This window comes from Monodelphis domestica, chromosome 5, assembly GCF_027887165.1.
Source record: "Monodelphis domestica isolate mMonDom1 chromosome 5, mMonDom1.pri, whole genome shotgun sequence".
Classification (NCBI taxonomy): Eukaryota; Metazoa; Chordata; class Mammalia; order Didelphimorphia; family Didelphidae; genus Monodelphis; species Monodelphis domestica.
In genome coordinates, this window is record NC_077231.1 from 166650262 (window position 1) to 166673223 (window position 22962).

Below are 22962 nucleotides of genomic sequence, written 5' to 3' on the forward strand. Positions count from 1 at the left end.
CCTCCCCTTCTGTTTCATTTGCTCTTTGCTCATTACCTGTGCAGAAGCTGTCTATTGTAATTTCTTTCTTCTTTTTCTGTTGTTTGCTCGAATTTGCTCCCCGTATTTGGCTGTGCTCCTGCTCCTCTCATTTTGTTTTGGTTTGGGGCTGTCAGTTTCCCCTCTTGGAGCTTTGTCAGATCTCTTGGTACAGTCTCTAGGGGAGGAATGTTAGCTTCCGTGTTCTCTGGAGGCTTTTGATTGGATTGAGTTCAATTGGGTTGGGCTGTATGTGGTATGAAGCAGTGAGGCTCTGAAGACTCCTGGAAGGCTGGGCCGCCCAGGCTCTCTCCAGTTCTTTCCAGCTGCTTCTCTGCTGTCTGCAAGTGCCTTTGCCCGCCTCCCTAAACTCTGAGGAGTTCTGATGGGATTAGTTCAACTGGATTGGTCTGGATATGCCCGAGGTAAGGGTGAGACTGGAGCCCAATGGAGGGACTCAGCCACTGCCCGTGTCTCCCTGGCTTCCTCCCCGCTGTCCAAGCTGGATGATCCGAGCCCGGCGCCCCGCTGCTCCCAAAGTAGACCCTGCAAACCAGCACCTTTGCCCACTCAGAGGTTCCTGCTGTTGCTGGGGGCTCAGCCCTCTGGGTTGTGGGGGAGGGGTCCTGGGACCTTCGCTCTGCTTTCCCCTTAGCCCTGAGTATTCTCGGATTCTGGCTTTTGGGGGGGCGTACCTTTTGATTTGAGTCCAGAAGGAGGGTTCCCCGCTTCTGTCCTGTTGTTCAGATTGAATTTTGGTGCCCTAGGAGCATTCAGTCTGTATCGGTGAGGAAGGGTCTTCCAAGAGGTCTGAACTTTTGCTGCTTGCTAAGCTGCCATCTTGACTCTGCCCCCCCTCGAAGGATTTTCTAAATCGTCTCTTTTGTGAATGAGTTGCTTCACATTTTCCTCAATTTTTTCATTCTTTCATTTTGTTTTATAATGTCCTGCTGCCTTGTGAGGTCACTTAATTCCAGTTGTTGTATTCTGGTTCTTACAGACTGGATTTCATCCCTTGCTTTTTGGTCATCCTTTTCCTTCTGGTCTGATTTTCTTTGAAGGTAATCTTTCATCCTCTTTACTTCGTCTTTCATCTCCTTTGCCTCATTTTCCAGCTGGTTGATTTTGGCTTTCAAGACACTGTTTTCTCGTTTTAGTTCAAGTGCCTTTGTTTCCAGATGACTTATCTTAATTTTTAAGTTCTTTTCCCAATTGTCTTCAGCCTCTCTTAATTGTGTTTTGAATTGCATTTTGAGTTCTTACACAGTCTGTATCCAATTTGCTGGGAATTCTGATTTATCATTTGCTGATCTCTCTCCCTCTGTTCCATTTGCTGAGTAGAAGCTGTCTATTGTAGTTTCTTTCTTTTTCTGTTGTTTGCTCAAATTCACCCTTCTTTACTCCCTGTCTGTGCTCTTGTTCCTCTCATTTTTTGGGGGGGGCTTCTATCAGTCTCCCCTCTTGGAGCTTTAACAGAAGATCTCTCACTGTAGTCTCTGGGGGAGTGTTATTGGGGGTTTGAGCTTCTCTGTCCTCTGGAGGGTTTTGATTGGCTTAAAGTCCAGCAGTCAATGAGGATTGGTGTGGAGCCTGGGCTTCCCTGAGTTCTAGAGACTTTTGATGGGATTAAGTTCAGCTTAGTTGGGGTGGGTGTGCTTTGACTCCTAAATTTTCTGGAAGGCTGGAACAAATATGGAGGATCTCCAAAGCTCTGGCCAGGCTGCCAGGTCTATGTTCCCTCTCTAGCTCCTTCCCTGCCATCTGTGTTGGACGCTCTGAACTGGGCACAGTCTTGCTCTCAAGCTTTGCCATTTAGACCAGTACCTTTGCCCTCTCAGAAGTTTCTGCTGCTGCTGGAATCTCAGTGCTCTGGGTGGGAGGGGGGATGGGTTCTGGGACCTTCCTTCTGTCTTCCCCTTAAATCCAAGTGTTCTCGGATTCTGGCTTTTTGGGGGGTGTATCTTTTGAATTAAGTCCAGCAGGAGGGTTCCTTGGCTCTGTCTTATTGTTAAGTTTGAATTTCAGTCCCCTGGGAGCATTCAGTTTGTGATCCGTAAGGAAGGGTTTTCAGAGGTCTGAACTTTTGCTCCTTCTAGGCTGTCATCTTCAAATGGCCAGCTTTCCTTCCTTCTTTAATATTTCTAAAACTACACCTAATTGAAGTGCTGATGATAAACATCTTTGCTTTACTCCTGATTTTACTGGAAAGACCTGTAGTGTTTTCCTAATACAAATAATGCTACAACTTGGTTTTAGAAAAATACTTTTCACTGAAGTTCATTTATTCTTATGCTATTTCAGTTTTTAAAACATAAATAGATTTTATGTTCTACCAATGGCTTTTTGGCATCTATTGATAAAGTTAGGTGCTTTTCAGAATCATTTTTTTGTCATTAACATGATCTATTATGTTTTAAATTTTCCAAATATTGAGCCAGCCATGCATTTCTCATCTATGTCAGTCTGTCACCTGACAACTAACATATAATTATTCTTTTTTTTAAAATATATTTTATTTGATCATTTCCAAGCATTATTCGTTAAAGACATAGATCATTTTCTTTTCCTCCCCCCACCCCCCATAGTCGACGCGTAAGTCCACTGGGCATTAGATGTTTTCTTGATTTGAACCCATTGCTTTGTTGATAGTATTTGCATTAGAGTGTTCATTTAGAGTCTCTCCTCTGTCATGTCCCCTCAACCTCTGTATTCAGGCAGTTGCTTTTCCTCGGTGTTTCCACTCCCATAGTTTATCCTTTGCTTATGAATGGTGTGTTTTTCTCCTGGATCCCTGCAAGTTGTTCAGGGACATTACACCGCCACTAATGGAGAAGTCCATTACGTTCGATTATACCACAGTGTATTAGTCTCTGTGTACAATGTTCTCCTGGTTCTGCTCCTCTCACTCTGCATCACTTCCTGGAGGTTGTTCCAGTCTCCATGGAACTCCTCCACTTTATTATTCCTTTTAGCACAATAGTACTCCATCACCAACATATACCACAGTTTGTTCAGCCATTCCCCAATTGATGGGCATCCCCTCGTTTTCCAGTTTTTGGCCACCACAAAGAGCGCAGCTATGAATATTTTTGTACAAGTCTTTTTGTCCATTATCTCTTTGGGGTACAGACCCAGCAGTGCTATGGCTGGGTCAAAGAGTAGATATTCTTTTGTCGCCCTTTGGGCATAGTTCCAAATTGCCCTCCAGAATGGTTGTATCAGTTCACAACTCCACCAGCAATGAATTAATGTCCCTACTTTGCCACATCCCCTTCAGCATTCATTACTTTCCTTTGCTGTTATGTTAGCCAATCTGCTAGGTGTGAGGTGATACCTCAGAGTTGTTTTGATTTGCATCTCTCTGATTATAAGAGATTTAGAACACTTCTTCATGTGCTTGTTAATAGTTTTGATTTCTTTATCTGAGAACTGCCTATCCATTTCCCTTGCCCATTTATCAATTGGAGAATGGCTTGATTTTTTGTACAATTGATTTAGCTCATTATAAATATGAGTAATTAAACCTTTGTCAGAGGTTTCTATGAAGATTGTTTCCCAATTTGTTGTTTCCCTTCTGATTTTAGTTACATTGGTTTTGTTTGTACAAAAGCTTTTTAGTTTGATGTAGTCAAAATTATTTATTTTACATTTTGTGATTCTTTCTATATCTTGCTTGGTTTTAAAGCCTTTCCCCTCCCAAAGGTCTGACATGTATACTATTCTGTGTTTACCCAATTTACTTATGGTTTCCTTTATGTTTAAGTCACTCACCCATTTTGAATTTATCTTGGTGTAGGGTGTGAGGTGTTGATCTATTCCTAGTCTCTCCCACACTGTCTTCCAATTTTCCCAACAGTTTTTATCGAATAGTGGATTTTTGTCCCAAAAGCTGGGATCTTTGGGTTTATCGTATACTGTCTTGCTGAGGTCGCTTTCCCCCAGTCTATTCCACTGATCTTCCTTTCTGTTTCTTAGCCAGTACCAAATTGTTTTGATGACTGCTGCTTTGTAATATAGTTTTAGGTCAGGGCCTGCAAGGCCCCCATCATATGTGTTTTTTTTTTCATTATTTCCCTGGATATCCTTGATCTTTTGTTCTTCCAAATGAACTTTGTTATGGTTTTTTCTAAATCAGTGAAGAAGTATTTTGGTAGTTCAATGGGTATGGCACTAAATAGATAAATAAGTTTGGGTAGGATGGTCATTTTTATTATATTGGCTCGTCCTATCCATGAGCAGTTAATGTTTTTCCATTTGCTCAAGTCTAGTTTTAGTTGTGTGGCGAGTGTTTTGTAGTTGTGTTCATATAGTTCCTGTGTTTGTCTTGGGAGGTAGATTCCTAGGTATTTTATTTTGTCTAAGGTGATTTTGAATGGGATTTCTCTTTCTAGTTCTTGCTGCTGAGCTGTGTTGGGGATATATAGAAAAGCTGATGATTTATGTGGGTTTATTTTGTATCCTGCAACTTTGCTAAAGTTGTTGATTATTTCAATTAGCTTTTTGGTTGAATCTCTAGGATTCTTTAAGTAGACCATCATGTCATCTGCAAAGAGTGATAACTTGGTCTCCTCTTTGCCTATTTTGATGCCTTCAATTCCTTTATCTTCTCTAATTGCTACTGCTAGTGTTTCTGGTACAATGTCAAATAGTAGAGGTGATAATGGGCATCCTTGTTTCACTCCGAATCTTATTGGGAATGCATCTAGTTTATCCCCATTGCAGATGATATTAGCTGTTGGTTTTAGATATATACTGTTTATTATTTTTAGGAATGACCCTTCTATTCCTATGCTTTCTAGTGTTTTTAATAGGAATGGGTGTTGTATTTTATCAAAGGCTTTTTCTGCATCTATTGAGATAATCATGTGGTTCTTGCTAGTTTGCTTGTTGATGTGGTCAATTATGTGGATGGTTTTCCTAATGTTGAACCAGCCCTGCATCCCTGGTATGAATCCTACTTGATCATGGTGAATGATCCTTCTGATCACTTGCTGGAGTCTTTTTGCTAGTATCCTATTTAAGATTTTTGCATCTATATTCATTAGGGAGATTGGCCTATAGTTTTCTTTCTCTGTTTTTGACCTGCCTGGTTTTGGAATCAGTACCATGTTTGTGTTGTAAAAGGAGTTTGGTAGAACTCCCTCTTTGCTTATTATGTCAAATAGTTTGTATAGTATTGGGATTAACTGTTCTCTGAATGTTTGATAGAATTCACAGGTGAATCCATCAGGCCCTGAGGATTTTTTCTTAGGAAGTTCTTTGATGGCTTGTTGGATTTCAATTTCTGATATGGGATTATTTAAGAATTCTATTTCCTCTTCTGTTAGTCTAGGCAGTTTGTATTTTGGTATATATTCATCCATTTCTCCTAAATTGGTGTATTTATTGCCATATAATTGGGCAAAGTAATTTCTAATGATTGCCTTAATTTCCTCTTCATCAGAGGTGCTGTCCCCCTTTTCATCTTTAATGCTGTGAATTTGCTTTTCTTCCTTCCTTTTTTTAATTAGATTGACCAGTACTTTGTCTATTTTGTTTGTTTTTTCAAAGTACCAGCTTCTTGTCTTATTTATTAAATCAATAGTTCTATCACTTTCGATTTTATTAATTTCTCCCTTAATTTTTAGGATTTCTAGTTTGGTTTTCTGCTGGGGGGTTTTAATTTGATCGCTTTCGAGTTTTTTCATTTGCATTTCCGATTGATCTCTGCTCTCCCTTGTTTGTTAATATAAGCATTCAGGGATATGAATTTACCTCTGATTACTGCTTTGGCTGCATCCCAAAAGGTTTGAAAGGATGTTTCGCCATTGTCATTTTCCTTGATGAAATTATTAATTGTTTCTATGATTTCTTCTTTAACTAAACGGTTTTGGAGTATCATATTGTTTAATTTCCAATTCGTTTTAGATTTGGTTTTCCATGTACCATTACTAATCATTATTTTTATTGCCTTGTGATCTGAGAAGGCTGCATTCATTATTTCTGCTTTTCTGCATTTGTGTGCTATGTTTCTGTGACCTAATGTATGGTCAATTTTTGTGAATGTGCCATGTGGTGCTGAGAAGAAGGTGTATTCCTTTTTATCCCTATTTATTTTTCTCCATATGTCTACTAATTCTAATTTTTTTAAGATTTCATTCACTTCTTTTACCTCTTTCTTATTTTTTTGATTTGATTTATCTAAATTTGATAATGGTTGGTTTAAGTCTCCCACTAGTATGGTTTTATTGTCTATTTCTTCCTTCAATTCTCCTAGTTTTTCCATTAGAAATTTGGGTGCTATATTATTTGGTGCATACATGTTGATTAATGATATTTCCTCATTGTCTAGAGTCCCTTTTAACAAAATATAATTACCTTCCCTATCCCTTTTGATCAGGTCTATTTTTGCATTGGCTTTATCAGATATCATGATTACCACTCCTGCCTTCTTTCTATCAGTTGAGGCCCAGAAGGTCTTACTCCATCCTTTAATTCTGACCTTGTGGGTGTCAACCCGCCTCATGTGTGTTTCTTGAAGACAACATATGGTAGGGTTTTGGATTCTAATCCATTCTGCTATTCGTCTGCGTTTTATGGGTGAGTTCATCCCATTCACATTCAAAGTTATGATTGTCATTTGTGGACTCCCTGGCATTTTGATAGCCTTCCCGAATTCTAACCTTTTCTTCTTCGGCTCTACCTTTTAGTCCAGTGATTTACTTTGAATCAGTCCCCCTTGTCCCCTCCCTTGATGTTTCCCTTTTTAGTCCCTCCCTTTTTCTTCCCCCCCCTCTCTTTCCCTCCCTTTTTGTTCTCCCTCTCCCCCTCCCCCCCTTGGTTTTCCCTTCTCCCTACCCTTGTTGGGTAAGATAGAATTCAAGATCCCAATGGATCTGGATGTTTTTCCCTCTCAGAGTTGATTTCCCTGAGATTGAGGTTTAAGTAACCCCCCCCACCTCGTCCTCTCCTTCTTATAGGAGTTTTCTTCCCCTCCCCTTTCCATGTGAATCTTTGTGTGAGAACGATTATTCTATTTGGTCTTTCTTTACCCCCTATTTATACATTACATTTTCCCCACATGTTGGTATACATAGATTGATATAAATGTAGTCCTTATAGAAGAGAGTTTGAGTAAAAGAAGAAGATAACATTTTCCCCTTTCCTTAATATTTACCTTTTCAGGTATTCCTTGCTCTTTGATTTTCGGTATCAAACTTTCCACAGAGCTCTGGTCTTTTCTTTGCAAAGAGTTGGAAATCTTCTATTTTGTTGAATGCCCATACTTTCCCTTGGAAGTATATAGTCAGTTTTGCTGGGTAGCTGATTCTTGGTTGGAGACCCAGCTCTCTTGCCTTTCTGAAGATCATGTTCCTTGCCTTACGATCATTCAGAGTAGAACTTGCAAGGTCTTGTGTGACCCTGATTGGCATTCCTTTATATCTAAATTGTCTTTTTCTGGCTTCCTGTAGGATTTTTTCTTTTGTTTGATAGCTTTGGAATTTGGCAATTACATTCCTGGGAGTTGTCTTTTGGGGGTTTAGTGTAGAAGGTGTTCTGTGAGCTCTGTCAGTGGCTATATTGCCCCCTTGTTCTAGAATCTCTGGGCAATTTTCTTTGATTATATCTTGTATCACCATGTCCAGTTTGGTGTTTATTTCTGGTTTTTCTGGGAGTCCAATTATTCTTAAATTCTCTCTTCTCCCTCTATTTTCCAGATCTATCACCTTGTCGGTGAGATATTTTATGTTCTCTTCTAATTTCTTGGTGTTTTGGCTTTGCTTTATTAGTTCTTGCTTTAAAGCCTGGTTTTCTTTTACAGTTTGGTCAAACTGGTTTTGTAGATGTGTGAATTTCTTTTGCATTATTTCCCACTTTTCCTCCCAGAAGGCTTCTATCTTTTTGGTCATTTCTGATTCAAATTCTTCATGGGTTTGTGGAGAGTTTCCATTTCCTTTGGAAGATTTTGGAGAATTTTCTTGTATATCTTCTTCTATCTCCTCTGTATTTTGTATTTTGGCTCCATAGAATGTGTCCAAAGTTGCCCCTTTCTTCTTATTTTTCTTGGTATTTTGGGGCTTCTGTGCTTCTGTGGAGTTTGCCATCTCTGAATGGGGAGGATTACCTTTTCTTATCTCTGTCTGGTGTTCAGAGGCTTTAGTCCTGGGCAGATTGTCGGTTCTATGAGGTTTCCCTGGGTTAAATTGAGTATGCCTCACTGGAACTGGAGTGGAAGGGTCGGACCAGGAGGCCACACTCTCCCTGGCTCTCTGGGTCAGGTTGCTTTCCGGAAGTTGCCTTCAGAATAGCTGGCCGTGAGGCTGTTTCCTTGGCCTGCGGGGGGATGGGCTTCGGCTTCCCAGAGCTCCGAGGGCAGTGACTTTCGCTGAGACTTGGATAGCAGGATCCAGCCCGTGAGGCTGTCTTGCCCGCCCTGAGGGTTGCTGTTGTTTGGGGAGCTCCGAGGGCAGTGACTTTCATTGGGACTCGGATAGAAGGCCCTGAGGGTTGCTGTTGTTTCGACCCTGCTCTCTGCCGGGGGAGTTCCGAGGGCAGTGACTTTCACTGGGACTTGGATAGAAGGCCCTGAGGGTTGTTGTTCCGAGGACCCTGCTCTCTGAGGGGGGAGGGGCTGCGGCTTCCCGGAGCCTTGGACTCTGCGCTCCTACCCCTTAGGTCCGAATGATCTCGTGTTCTGGCTTTTGAAGGGGGCCGTACCTTTTGATCCGGGTCCAGGTCCAGGAGGAGGGTTTCCATGGTCTATGCTGTTGATCGTTTTGAATTTCGGTGCCTTAGGAGCTTATAGTTTGAGGTTGGTCGGGAATGGTTTTCTGGAGATCTGAACTTTAGCTTTCTCTAAGCTGCCATCTTAACTGGAAGTCTAAGCCGCCATCTTAACCGGAAGTCCCCATATAATTATTCTTATATATCTCTTTATTAATATTTTTCAATAATTATGTGCTAATATCCATTAGGGATAGTCTATAGTTTTATTTCTGTGTCTTATTGTTTTAGGCATCAGGAGCATATTTGTCTAATGGAAGTAACTTAGAAGGATTCTTTCTATTTTGGAAAATTTGTGTAATGTTAGAATTATTTTTTCTTTGAATGTTTGTGAAATTGGATTATCTACATTCATTGTTTTATTAATCTTGATATTTTATATTTTTGTAAATATCCATCTGTTCCATGTATGATCAGTTCTGTTGGCATATGTTGTTGCAAGAGGAAAAGATGAAATTTTGCAAAAAGAGTTGAATGACAGCAATGACAGTTGGAAGTGGAGGATGCTAGGAGAGAAGAGGAGACTTTGCAAAGATCTGTGGAGAATTCTGCATTTTTTGAGCTGAGACCTTAAACAAGCAGGAAGCAATTTCCTTGCTGGGGACCTCATCAGGAACCATAAAAGGATTTGTCTGTACATTGTCCATTATATTCTTCTACCAAGACATATCAATCTGATACCTCAAGGACCATCTCAAAAGAGGGTCAGACTCTGCAGTGAGAGTCGTGGACTCAGCCAGAGAGCCAAGCTCTCCCCCTTAGCCCTCGTTGCACCTGTTCTACCATTCCTTAGCCCTGTCCTATTATAGTTTGGGAGATTTAGTGGGATGGGACGGATAAACTCAAACTGGCTGGATGGCTTCTTGAGTGATAGACCATGTTTAGGGGGACAAATCAGGGACCCTGACTTCCTCTTTCCAACTCCCCTACTTTCCTAACTATGGGCCTGGCACTTAATCCACTGTGCACCCTAGTTGCCCCATCATCTTTTAAGGGCATATCTTCCCTCTTAATTCTAGGGCCTTCCCTTTGTTCATTGGTTCTTATCATATATATTGCTTGTTTGAATATATGTATTTGCATTTTGTTGTCTCCTGTGAGCTCCTTGAAGGCAGGGATTTTCTTTCTCTTCATTTTGTAGCCCTAGTGCTTAGCACAGGGCCTGGTAGTAGTAGCAACTTAATAAATGCTTATTGATTGTTCAGACTATTGTTACAGCTTTCTTCTCTCTTAAAAATAAACCCTTATCTTTTGTTTTAGAATCAATATTAAGTATTTGTTCCAAGGCAGAAGGGCAGTAAGGACTAGTCAGTTGGTGTTAAGTGACTTGCCCAGTATTACATAACTAGGAAGTATATAAGATCAAATTAGAATCCAGGACCTCTTGTCTCCAGTCTTTGTTCTTTATCCACTGAGCTATCTATCTATCCTTTGTCATAGCCTTCTAATTGATCTTCATGTCTTAAGTCTCTTTCTACTCTAATCCATTTTCCACTCAGCTACCAAAGTGAGAATGTATCTAGAAACTTTATATATCGCAATTATGCTGGTTTCCCTCCTTTTACACACATCATCCCATCTGCTTCAAAGCCTTTGCATTGCCCCTGAGCCTATGATCATCTCCTATCTGCCTCTTAGCTTCCATGGCTTCTTTCAAAACTCTACTCAAATCCCATCTTTTGTTGTTTGTGCCTTATCTGTGAAACTGCCTTCTCTCTATTCTGTATATTTCTTGTATGTGCCTTGTTATATACATATTCAATCTCATATTTAGAATTTGAGTTTCTTGAAAACAAGATCAGTGATTTTGCCTTTCTCTTTCCGGTGCTTAGCACATTGTAAATGTTAAGTTTTTGATAATTTACCTCAAGCCCTTATGAAGGAGTTGGGTTTGGCTTTACCAGTGTTTTGTATGGTACTATTTCAAGGGCATTAGGAAGAGTTATATACCCTCAAATATCACTGCTTATTACAGGTAGGCATTTTGACCATTTGGAATTCATCTCATTGGATGCCTTCAAGGGTCCAAGATATTAGAATGTATAATCTTCAGAAGAGGTAGCACTTTAAATTAATATCACTGGGGATTAGTAGCCTTTGGGCCATGGAAATGGAAACTTTACTTGATCCAAAAGCTATTACATAAGCATGAAGAAATAAAGGTATAAAGATCAATGACCTTAATATGTCACTATCAAGAGAGGATTTTCATTTTCCAAGAACCAAAATAATGCATTCTTAATATTTATTAAACAACCTTCTTTTCTGGACACTGCAAGATAGAAGTTTTTCTGCTAATCTTATTGTGATAAGAAATTTCTTAGCTAAGTTTCTGTTCCATTAGGCATGATATTTTAATAATCACCCTATTCTATGAATACTTCCTTTATACATGAAATATTTTTTTATAAATGGCAACATAAAATTCTCTTTCTGAACTCTGCTGTCTTAAGAACAGGTTTTCAATTTGTGTCCCATTTAATTTCTGAACAATGGAATTTGGGTAATAAGGCCACTGGAGAGTGATTGTTTTTCTAGTTGTCACCTTAAGGTATCCAGTGATAATTAAATTAACTGTAAATTTCTATTCATAATTGTAAATCTTAAAACTACTCAGACTCTACTTTAAAAGATTTGATTAAGCTATTCCCCATTTTTAACAATGAAGATACTTGATCAGGAATGTATTGAGAACTTTTAAAATTACTCCACCCTACTCAGACAGTGCCTTAGGGGAAGATAAAGTTGCAAACTCCTGATTGAACAATGAAAAGTCCCTAACTCATACTTATAGTAAAGCTAGAACCTTAAGCTAGGCCTAGTTTTAGATCTAATACAAAAGGGTGCTAAGTACATATAAAGGTTAAATTAGTACCTAAAAGGTCAAGTAACTTATAAAGGCAAGCTTAACAAAAGAGGTGTGAAATACTTAGAGGATTTAATATAACCAGAGAAGGTGAGAACAAAAGAAGATGAGAACTAAGAATGGGCAGTCCTGGGAAAAAGTGTCTACTGTGATTGGTAGATGTAAAAATTTAGGGGAGGTGACATAAGAGAAAATTCCTTTTAAAAGGAGAAGTCAGTTCAGGTAATGGAGTTTTTGGATTGGATGTCAGTTTGGGTTGGAGTTAGTTGGAGTTCTGAGTGGGAGTTAGTAGTTGGAGTTTTGGCTGACCATGTAGGTTGTAACAAAAACCCTCAAATTTCTGTGAAATCTCTTTCCTTTCTCTCTTTATTACTTGCTTGTTAGTCAGTCTTTTTAAATGTGCTAACTAAGCTTCAAAACACAGCTGCAAGAGTGGGTGAGTAAAAAACATTTCGATTTCTCCTTAAATTAAATAGAACACAGCTGTTTTAAATCTTAGCAACAGGGCACTAAGGTCCTGGCTAGGAGAGCTGTTTCTAAATCTCCTTTCCTTTAGGGAACTACTGCCTAGAATAGGATTAAGGGAAATATGGAGAAAGCTTTTGGCCTTGTCCTGCTCCCCAAGTGTTTACTTTAGAAAAAAGAGGTTACAGTCAGTTCACAACTTACTTAACAACTGGCTCATGAGCTCCATGACCAAACTTGTAAATATAGTATTCCTTGTCTTTCTGAAATGGCTCATGCCATGGAACTCATGGCAAAGTCTAATTGACATGCTACTTTCCCTTGAGATTTTGATTGTTGTAGCTGTAATATTGTATTTCCTTAAAAAACTAATTTCTCAGTCAAACCAACTGATTACTCCTTCTAATATTCAACAAAATGCAGAACTAAATACTTGGCTTGAGTTTTTAGAGAAAAGTAAGCTCATAAAAAAGCTCATAGCTTTTATGAAAAACACTAACCATCCTAACCAACCCACTACTCCCCTTGCCCCCTTTGCCCCAGAACCCCCTACTCCTAACCAACCCATTCCTCCCTCTGCTCATGCCCCCTGCTCAACCTGTTCAGCCCTAGTCCCCCGCCCCCCATACTTCCTACCCTACCACCTCCACCCTAAGTTCACACCCTGTCCATGCTTCCTACGCCACCACTTTCCCCCCTAAATTCACACTTAAGTTCACACCCTACTCATTCCTCCAAACCTAACCCCTCTGCATCCTTTCCCCCAGCTAATGACCCTTCTTTCTTTGTCCCTCCTTCCCACCCTGCCCAATTCAATTCCCATACCTTTCCTACCTCTGATCCTTCTGGCACTATGGGACAACAACAACAAACCCTCCCCCTCAGTGTGCCCAACCCTTCTCTTTCTCATACCTACCCCATTGAGAATGAAGCAAGAAGCCTAGAAACAGAAACAGGAGTACCAAATAATTCAGATCATTTATTCCCTTTAAGGGAAGTATCCACTTTTAATAAAAATGGAAACTTGGTATCTGTAAGACATTACACACCTTTTAACCCTGAAGATTTAAATAAATTCAAGGAAGATCTTCCATCATTTGAGGAAGAACCAATATTAATTATAAAAAGATGGAAGAACATATTCAGAACTTTTGGCCCCACTTGGATGGATGTTGAAAATTTACATTAGAATCAATCTTTAAACTAGGCCATAAAAATTTGTTGGTAATAATACCTCTGAGGACGCCATAGAAGTTTTAATAATAACAAAAACCACACCTATTTAATTACCTCTGAAATGAAGAAACTTTAACTGTGAATTTTTCTTGGCTAAAAAATGAAATCGAATGAATTCCTATATGTTATAGAGGAGAATAAATTTGTAGGTACTCTGGAAAGGTGAATTATTGTCAAAATTTATGGGACTAGGCTCTTTTAGAGTTATCCTCAACAATGATCTAGTCACTTTATGTAAAAGGACACAGTGGCTTGGAGAATTTAAATGACTTGACCTTGCCAGAAAGATTTCAAAAGTTGTTTATAGAAAATTCTAATTCTTTTACTTTGTAATCTATTTTATCCTACTATCTTTCTATCTGATGTTTGATTTCTCATTATATTTCTTAAGCAAAAATCATACATCTTTGCCATTTGTCTTTACAAATCCAACCTTTTCCATAATTTAGTATTTAAAAAAAATGACATTGGACAAGTGGAATTTTCTTGACATAATCTTTATTGAAGCATGGAACTTTATTTCACCCTAAAGTGAAATTGCATTTATGATGATAGACAATTCAGGGCTGTACAACCATCATACTGTTGCTGGTGTAGGTACAACTTTATCAGAAGATACAAATATGACCCGCAAGAGAAACAAGTCACAAAGAGAACACGATGAAAACGTCCACTGTTTTACAAATCACTCTGTTATCACAAACACGAAATGGCAGTTACTGTTAGTAAATCAGCCACAGAAAATGGTATTTACCTTTAGATAAGGAAATGGGAATTTTAGGTGGGGGTGGGTGGGGAGGTTGTGCTTTATCCACAGTCCTTTAGTAGAAAAAAAATTTAGGTCATTCTTATCCACAAAACAACGCTAACCCACAAACATATTGAAGAGTAATATTAAAGGAGATAGCAATGTCTTTACAAGTGTCTTCTCAATCATAAATTTCTGTTTGCTTCCTGCACAATATCAGAGTGTAAGTAGCTCCAAAAAATCAGCAGCAAAATATTACAACAACATAACAAGTCAATACAGTGCCAATGTGTTATGTTGTAGAAGAGAGAGAGTACATAAAGGACAAATGATAACTTAATCATATAAAACATGATACATAGCTGAAATACAGTTCACTTAAATAGCTATGTGACAAAGAATGTTAAATACTGTATTAAATGTCATCTTAAAACATAAAATCTCTTTTTTGTGCTTAGTTTTTTTTCCTGTTTAACAGTTAGTTGCTTACTTCCAATACTGCCACTGTAACTGATATTACAACAGATCACAATTTTCACAGACACATCAACATTAAAACATTTAGCTATGAGAAAATAAGTCACTTCTCATTAGTTCACAGTGTGAAAAAGTGGTGTACACTCTGTCTGGAGAAAAGCTTTCATTAGTCATCAAGCCTTTCACAGAAAAGTCCTGATACCAGATGCAGTGCTAGATTTAGAAGATTGGAAAGCAACACATCACATGTTGGGAGGAAAAATAAAACAATTTGTTTCTTCATGGGTATCGTCTGAGTGATCTTCGTCTTCTGTTGTAGAAATGCCTGAGCCCATGTTGTCGTGAAAAATTCATCATGTAATTTTGTTTGCGAGTGCTATTAAAAGGAAGTAGGGTAGGGAAAAAAGAGAAATGTAAATATCATTTAAAGCAAAATTTGCTTGGGGTCCTGAATTTTTACCTTGTGATTACTTTCTGGTCTCCTTAGCTTCAAGTCTCAGCTAAAATACCAACATTTACAAGGAGTTTTTTACTTGTCCTCCTCAATCTTAGGGATGTTCCTCTGAAATTGCATCCAGTTTATCCTGTATGTATTTTGTTTGAACATAATTGTTTACTTGTGGTCTACTTCATTATTTAGATTGTGTATTCTTTGGGGTTGGGGCTGTTTCTAACCTTCCTTTGTATGCAGAGTGCTTCATGCACAACATGTGCTTAATAATGTTTCCTGAATTGACTTGTTGACATATTTTGAAATTTCCTAGAGCAGTTGGACAACCTGGACATCACCATTTAGAAAAAATATTAACTAAACATATTTATGCTTTGTAAATCCAACAGAAATTCTTATTTCTTGTAATCTGTTATAATCAGGTATCCAAACTAGTAAAGATACTATATTCTCTAGCATAAACTAATTGAATCTATTCTTAAAATTTCTACAATTGAATTGTTGCTGTTAATCCAATTATTTTTTGACTGGGAATAAGTATACCTATTATACCCCCTTTCTTCTACATTGGTAGCCTTTGAAAAGTAGATCAGCAAAATGATCTGATTCCTTCAGCTCTTCTTACCTTATAAAACGTTTTAATTCCTTTTATTTATTTTTTGGTATCTGCTTTGGATCAAATTTTCTTAGCCTCTCTCTGTTCTATACTCTCACATGGAGAAATGTAGAAGTAGAATGTTGGTCTGCACTGTGATACTACCCTCCTTAAATAGTAAGCAATTGTGGCCAGACTCTCCCTTTCTTTGTCATTTTAGTTCATCATAGTATTATAAAATGTGGAGGTCTCCACTGTCTGTATTATGGCTTTCCTTATAAATCTGATATGATACTGCAGAGATTCACTTTAGAAATGAATAGATGGATAACCAGAATATGAGACTGAAGAAGAGGCTGAGAATATGCTAGAAAAATAGTTACACAGAGAATCTTATTTTCAAGAAGCTGAAACAAATTGCAAGTAGATCTAATGTATATTGATAAAAAATTAATACATATTCATTAAGTAGCTACTACATGCATGTAAGATGACAGGTAAAGTTATCATAAGTAACATTCATTCTCTCCTTAAAATGCATGTATACTCTTTGATACTTTCAATGAAATATCCTTTATAAGACCACTGGAAGCAAATGGCAACTCTCAAGCATACACTAAGTTTGTTAGGCAACAGTTACTAATTCTTTGTATACTTTTCTAAGCTGCTAAATGTAAATGTTTTCAAAAAAAAATCACTGATTTTGTTGATGGTGTGAAGATTAAATTTAACTCTTCCTTGATTGTGAAGATTAAATTGTAAACCCTGACTATTTTTATATTTAATCACCAAAAGTGTAAACACTCTACTTACAGTTGTGGGGAGATCTGCCCATTTTTAGATTAAATCACCAAAGGTGAAAACACCCCATTCACATTTGAGTGGGGGAGGTCTGTGACCCATGTATGCAATAGTGGGTGATGAATCAGAATTAAACTTACTGCCCCTGGGCAGTCCTAAAGCAAAGCTTCAACTGTGATTGGTAGATGTGAAATTAGGGGAAGGCACAGGAAGTAATGCAAAAGAAAGTGTCTTTAAAAAGGGAGTGACAACTTCCCAAGTGCAGTTCTACTTGGGTTTTTTTACTTGAAGTTCTGAGTCTAAGTTGAGACTGGAGAAGAATCTGCTGACTGGACCTGACACCCTGTTCCTCATGAGGCTATTCTTAAATCTCTTCTTACCAACTGACACATGGTGAGTGAAAAGGCTGACTCATTTCCTGGATATTTCTGAAAAAACTAGCCTCAGGAGAGACCTACCTCTTGAGAGAGACTTCCCCAGGTCCTCTGCTACAAGGGCCGAGGCCTCTCAGGTTAAGAACTAATGTTCCCTGCTCAGGTTGAGCCAGGGGCCAGGAGTAAATTACTTAGTGCTTAGGCTAGATATCTTACCCTATCCTCTCTATGATTTCCTACTTTATTCTTTCTATATTTTGTAAGTAAATTGTAAATAAATCTCTTTGGAATTAATAAATAAATTCCTGGCGACCCTATTTTAAATATAACCCAGTCCAACCTTTTGACATAATAAACCCCCTTTCCCCCCACAATGATTATCATGGTTCTGAGGCCATTTCTAAATTATCTCATGGTACCATAGAAGGTGTTATATATGGTTTAATAAACTGTGATATGAGAAGACATGTGCTAGACTTAGTCATTAAATTAAAATCCTGCCTCAGACACTTACTGTGCGATGTTGGGCATTTCATTTTACCTCTCTGTGGCTCAGCTTCTGGATCTGTAAAATGAGAGTTGGACTTGACAGCTTCTAAGGTTCCTTCCAACTCTAACTCTATGGTCCTGTACCACAGATATGTGTATCATTAATGTGTGCATAGGAGATGAGATGGTAGAGGGTTCGTTTTTGACTGAATGACATAGTTATTTGGTGATCAATGATTGCAATACTGGAGAGGTATCTGTACTAAAATTTTTGGATTTTAATAGAAAAAAAGGAACATATCAAGAAGTAAAGTTTTTAGAAGAGAATGAAAATGTTACTAAGTTACATTTTTATTTATTTATTATTTATTAAAACCCTTACCTTCTGTCTTGGAAACAATACTGTGTATTGGTTACAAGGCAGAAGAATGGTAAGGGCTAGGCAATGGGAGTTAAGTGACTTGCCCAGGGTCACACAGCTGGGAAGTGTCTTAGGCCACATTTGAACCTAGGACCTCCCATCTCTAGGCCTGGCTCTCAATTGACTGAGCTACCCAGCTGCCCCCCTAAGTTACATTTTTACATGGATTTAAAAAATTAGATTTTACTTAATCAAAAGCACTAAGATGTACTTGACAAACATCTTTTTACTGTTTATAAGAAAGCACATCTGTGAAACTTATTTTATGAAATATTTAAACACTAATTTTTAGTTTTTTTTTTACTTGATAGCTATAGGAAAAAAAAGTCCAAAATATTTTTGTTAGTCTTCTAATTTCACAGCTAGCAAAATGATGAGAATTATAGGTTGGAGTACTCAATCTCATCTAGAAGTTCTTGGTAGAAAAATAAAAAAATCAAATTTTGTCTAAAATTTAAATTTCTGAGTCTAATTTAAACTAGGCTATGTAATCTTGGGAAAATTAGTTAACTTCTTATTCTGCCAGGCAACCCTCTAAGAGTTATAATCCTTTTTGCCTTATAGTAACCATGAATAATTCTTAGTAGAAAGTCAGGAAAATAACATATATTAAACACTTGCTCTGTGAAAACCACTAGCACTGTGAAAATGGCTGAGAAAGTATTGATCTACATTGATAAAGAAAGCTCTTCACCCAGGTCTTTGTACACTGATAATAAAAAAGTTTTTTTTCAACTAGGTCCATAACTGGTTTCATTTCTCCATTTGAGATTTGTCTGTGACATGAACATGCCAGTTGGATGAATAACTGAGAGATATTTATCACAAGTAAAATTCTCTGCTTTTAGGTGGCTTTACCAATTGCTTAAATATAGTAGACTTTGTTTTTATAAAAAAGTAAAATGGCCAGATTTGCTGGCTTTTTGTATAGGAAATTGTTTTTTTTTTCAAACATTTAATTCATATTCCTTCTCCTTTCCTTTTGTTAGCATCATACTATATAGGTCTTTGGTCTGCTTCCAGCATCTTCTCCTTCATCTGCTGAGCAAATCTTCCTAAAACACTGTTTTTATATCACATTGTTCCCAAACTCAAAAACTATGAGTACATATCCTTATGGCCTACAGAAAACATTCAGGCTCCTTAGCCAGGCAGCCACCCACAATCTATCACCACCAACCTGCCATTCCCACTATTCTATATACCACCCTTTGCTCCAAGAAAAACTATTTTGTTCTGTCCACTCTCTGCTGTATACATGCCTTCTGAATTTTTTGCTCATTCCATACCCTCCTCAAATGATCTTTGCTTATTGAAAACTTAACCTTCAAGGGTCCCATTCAAATTCCACTTTCTCTTTTCCTAATCAACACAATCAGAAGTGATCTGAACTCTTACACTAAAGTGTTTTTGTCTATACCATTTTTATGTTGGTTTGTATTATTATTTATATCTGTGGCTTATTTATCTCTTTGTTCCCCCCATAGTGTTTGGTATAGTATAGGTTCTAAATAACTATTTGTTGATTGTTTTCCTGAGAACCATTATTCATTACTATTATAAGGCTAAAAGAAGTATAATTACTATATTAAAAAATCTGTTAAGTTAAATGTAATTAAAGTGGTTCAAGTGCCTGGAATTGAAGCAAAAAACAAGGTTGTAAATTTAGAACTGAGAAGAATAAACATTTTTCAAACACAAAGTTCATGTGATTGTAATCTCAATGAAAAAAGAACAGTTTGTGTTGTATTGATTTTCTTAGTTTGATACATTATTCATTGATGCCAAAGCAATTTTCTTAAGTGATTATATAATTATCATAGTGCTCTATATAGCACAGCAAATTTATTCAATCAACATTTATTTGAAAAGATAAATCATGGTACTTTACATTCCTAGTTGTTAGAGCCATGAGACTATTGTCAGAGCCTATATTTTTTGTTGTAATTTTGATTATTTAAACATTCTTCATCGAACACATTTGTGTAATCATGACATACTATTTGTACCTCAACATCTCTCATATGTCTTTCTCTACCCATTTGGCCACTACCCTAGTTCACATCCTCATCACCTCTTGTCTAGACCACTGTAATAGCTTATTGACTTCTCTGTCTCAGATTTCTTCTCACTCCAATTCATTCTTTATATGGTTGCCATATTGATTTTTCTACAATGTAAGTTTGACCAAGTTATTCCCCTTCTCAGTAACTCCTGGGAATCCCTATTATTTCTAGAGCCAAATATAAACTCTGTTTAACACTTAAATCCTTCACAGTCTGGTCTTAACCTACCTTTCTGAACTTATACATTATACTTAATAATTTCCCTTCATGTTCTCTGTGGTCTAACCAAACTGGTCTTCTTCCTGGCTGTTCATCCATGGTGACTTTTTTCTTTACCTTTGCACTGGTTGTCTCCTAACCCTTTTCATTTCTGCTTTTGAGAACCCTTAATCTTAAAGACAACTCACACAACACCAACATGGGCCTCCTTTTCCTGGCCCATTTTCCTCATTAAAATCACCTCATAAAGATGTTTCAAATCTTTGTCTATCTGTATAAGTTGCCTTTCTAATAGAATATATCAAAATATCTATCAAATGTTTTGATATAGCCTCTCCTTTAATATGTGGCAACATTAACAGGCTTTGGAGTAAACTGCATATAAATCAAATAAATAAATGCATTAGAGTTTTCTAATTTCCAAGCTAACACTCTGGTTTATAAGGCAAACATTTGGGAAATCAAAATAAAACTCTTTCCAATTTTCTAGAGAACTACTTAGTTAGCTGATACAGTCACTGAAAAATTTACTGCAACTCCCCAAAACCTAACTTAGTATTAAGGTATTTAGGAGAATTTTAATAATCTTAACATGACAGCCTTCTTTTGTGGGCAGTGATCCATACTGCTTTTTTTGCTATGTTTAATGTGTTTTTGAAACAGATCCATGGGGCTGCCTTTCTGATTAATATAATGAAGTATAATGGAAACAGTACTAGGTCTGAAAGAAAGTATAAGGATTCATTCTTTCACTGAGATTATAGTGGCAACCAGATTTCTTTACAAATTCAGAGGAAGTATGTAATACTCATCCCTAAGCCACATTGCTAGGACACTCTGACCTATCTTCAGTTGATTCTGGTAATGGCCAGAAAAGGCATAGTTAAAAAAATCTTGCAAAATTATCTGTGATTGTTTGAAAGAAAACAATGAAATACAGTGAATCCTTGGAATCAATGAAAATTTTTTTTTTTCAGTAGGAGTTGGGAATTTGGATAGCATGCTGAATAATAAAACACAGGCATGGAAAGCTCCTTGAAATACTCATTATGACTCTTGCCCTTCATTTTTTGTTGTTCAATTTAAAAAAATCAGGGGGTTTCTGAAAGGGTACATTTTTCTAATGAAATGAAGGATGATGCAGATAGGGAAAGTAACATTAGTTTACGAGTATTGAAACTTTTAAAATGATCATTTGTTAACTTCATAGCCAAAGCAAATGCAGTTGCCACAGTAAAAAGAAAAGTTTTGCATTGGATACAAAGATAAGAATCCACTTAATTGTGAGGTAGTACAGTGGTTTGTATTGGTGAGTGTTAGTCATTCATACTCACCAATGAAATGCTACTGCATTTCTCTGGGGTCAAAGCAATACAAGCAATTGTGAATCCTATGTTTTCTTACCTAATTCTTACATAAAACTCATATCTTCATTATTTTAGCTTTTAAAATATAAAAACACTGTTTCACATATACCAAAAGTGCTCAACCTGACCAAAAAGTAGGAAATGGAATTTTCCAGTATAATGGATAAAAGGCTCTATATCTATAAAGAAATATCACTTCCCTCCCCCTCCCCCCGAGTTTACTTTTAAACATAGGCTTAAAACATTTTGTAATGGTAATTTTCCTGTTTGTAACTCCTTCAAAGGCAGCTCATTAGGATCTGAAGATTAATATGTGGTCAAGGGAGGCAGATTGGCCATTCCTTGCACATATTGTATTGATTCAAATATATAGGCTGCACTTAAAAAAAAAAACAGCCAAACCTATCTAGCTTAGGTAAAACCAATGTGACACATAATCATTATTTTTAAAAGTATTCCTAAATGTTGTGTTTTCTTTTTCTAAGAGAACTTATTTTAGAGTTGGGTTATTTATGTATTTAGGGGCATCCTTTATTCAAAACCAGTAAGGTATGGTATGTAGAAATATGGAGTTAAGTTATAAATAGCAGTTAGCTTGACTAACAATTTTTGTATCATTGAGAAAGACATTTCAAAGATTGCCAGTAACCTCATTCATTGAATAGATTTTCTTCGTTGGCAAAGTTATCTTGTTTCTCATCCACCCCCCTTAATAGGTGAAATTGAAGAAGTTTCACTACTAAGCATTCTCCAACATTCAATAATAGCACTTACCTTACTCTAGTGTAAAACCAATGACAGCAAATAATGAAATATAACACAAGTTAAAAAATGTCTTTCAATGCATGCAGCACTGTGATTAGTCATAAAAGTCTGATGAGGCTTAGAGGCAATATAGGATTTTTCATCTCTTTTGAAAATAAAAATGGAAAAAAAATTATTTCTTCTTTTAAAACCAGTGTATATGTAGTAATCTTTTCTACATGATACAACATGCAATATTTGCTCATAACCATATGTCAAACTACAAATAGGTATAGAATTACATTTGGCATAAATGTTATGAATAAAGAACAAATATTAAAGTAATAATGTAACAATGGTTCTTACTGTTTTAATCAATTATTTTACATTATTTTACAACATACTTATTTCTAAAGATACTAAAACAATGGGTAATAGGAAAGCCCTCTAAACTAGATAATAGAATTCAGATTTAAATACAGGACAAATCTACTTTGTAGCAAGTCCAGTATACTTTTTTTAAAAAAATAAATCATTTGTGCCAAAAATATGACTATCTTGAAAATGAATAGCATGATGGGATGGTGATGGTCGAATTAATATACTTATCAAAATGTGATAAATGCTTTTTGGACTGTAGTTGATGGTACATTATTTTTCCATTCTTAGGAAATCTGATCTGAATAAACTTTTGGAAACATTTTAAAAGGCTTACTATTTACAAAGAAATTACTTTCAATATACACATGCAAAAATTGTGCTTCTTTATTGTGCAGATGACAGGTTGTGACTTGGACTTGGACAAAGGATAATGAAATGTGCAAATGAACTGCATAGTTTGGTGTGGGAAGTTCTTAGGATA

General features: G+C 36.9%; 1 protein-coding gene and 1 long non-coding RNA gene across 2 annotated transcripts in view; one reads left to right on the forward strand and one right to left on the reverse strand.

The window, feature by feature from the left end:
- Nucleotides 1-22962, forward strand: part of LOC107648961 (uncharacterized) — a 61277-nt gene that overhangs the window by 13310 nt on the left and 25005 nt on the right. The window lies entirely within an intron of this gene.
- The window catches only part of RELN (reelin), a 539202-nt gene continuing 530069 nt past the window's right edge, over nt 13830-22962 (reverse strand). Inside the window, exon 64 of the mRNA XM_003342005.3 lies at nt 13830-14949. Within this exon, the coding sequence (XP_003342053.2) occupies nt 14853-14949 (97 nt within the window). The 3' untranslated portion in view covers nt 13830-14852. The remainder of the gene's footprint in view (nt 14950-22962) is intronic.